The sequence below is a fragment of the Perkinsus marinus genome, assembly GCF_000006405.1.
Source record: "Perkinsus marinus ATCC 50983 genomic scaffold scf_1104296962900, whole genome shotgun sequence".
Taxonomy (NCBI): Eukaryota; Perkinsozoa; order Perkinsida; family Perkinsidae; genus Perkinsus; species Perkinsus marinus.
In genome coordinates this window covers 1-1,270 of record NW_003205266.1, presented here as the reverse complement: position 1 = coordinate 1,270, position 1,270 = coordinate 1, and the positions used below count along the sequence as shown (strand labels likewise).

At 40.6% G+C, this 1,270-nt stretch overlaps 1 protein-coding gene across 1 annotated transcript; it reads left to right on the top strand.

The window, feature by feature from the left end:
* Positions 1-161: 161 nt before the first annotated feature.
* Pmar_PMAR001951 (HSP90 co-chaperone, putative) lies at positions 162-1,074 on the top strand (the record flags this gene model as incomplete). Its single annotated transcript, XM_002771394.1, has 5 exons — positions 162-265; positions 316-400; positions 696-752; positions 800-842; positions 887-1,074. Coding segments are annotated over 5 exons (477 nt in total), but the record flags the coding sequence as incomplete, so codon positions are not given.
* Positions 1,075-1,270: the final 196 nt, after the last annotated feature.

Sequence of the window (1,270 nt, the reverse complement as noted above, 5' to 3'; positions counted from 1 at the left end):
CTATGATAGTTTTATATCATGTCCGCGGTTAATACCACACTTCGGCTACTCTCAAGTGGGCTCAGCGTGCCGAGCACATATGGCTTACCGTGGACCTTTCTGGTGTACAAGACATGAAGGTATCCTCACCCTATCCTTCCATATGGTATGATACAATTCAGGTCGATCTCCAACCTACTACCTTGAGCTTTTCCGGAGTCTCCCACGGCGACAAGTACGCCTTTGAGATCACTTTTTTTGCCGAGATAGTTCCAGCAGATTCTAAGTAGGTGACGAATCAGTCCGATATGAATGGTAAATTTGTCGTTTCCTCAGATACTCCCAGAAGAGACTTGTTGAGTTCTGTCTCAAGAAAAAGGACGATGATGAGTGGCCTCGTTTAACGAGTGAAAAAATCAGAGTGAGAATTTTTATAATCATAGATATTACTATATAGTTGAATATATCGTAGCATTGGAGTTTCACCCGTTTAACGTGAAGTGGCGCAATACTCTGTGGAAAAACCCGATATTCGCGGTGGTCGTGAAATATATTTTTCATCAGTGTTTTTCACATCACGGGTGAAACTCCAATATATTACTAATAGAGATATACGTATTTATATATGTAATTATATTTTAAAATATGATCCTTTCCCCATGAAATATCTTAGGTTCGTGTTATTAAGATACAAATGAGGTCCGCTTCTTGCTCAGGCCTCCTGGATTCAAATCGACTGGGCTCGATGGGATGACGGTGAAGATTCTCAACAGGTAAAGTCTACTGGCCATTTCTCCTTATGCCATTTGCAATTTTTCAGTCCGGAAACCCTTTCGATATGGAGGGTATGGAGAATTTTATGAGTAAAATTAAACTTGTGTTTTTTTTCTGCAAAGATATGTATTAGGTCAAGGAAATCCGGGAGCGCTTCCCGACTCGGATGATGAGAGTGACGATGAAGACCTGCCAGACCTCGACGAGCCGGTGGTTACTACTGAGAAGAAAGTAACGACCGGTGTGGTAGAGGAGGCTCATAACAAGGAGAATGACAAGGCAGCAAACATTACTAACGTACTCTTATGGGAAGCGGAATGAGTCCCTCTGGGATCGCCTGAAAATTGCAATTTTTTGCAAGAAAAAATTCGCAGGTCAGTGTGGTTGGAAAATATTATTGCGAAAATGTCTGGAGTTAATACGCTAGTGAAGTTTAGTGGGGAGTTGGAAATTTTATTCATTTTTTTGGAGAATGAATTTTCTGAGGAATTTTGGGATGAAATTTTTGTTTTTTTTT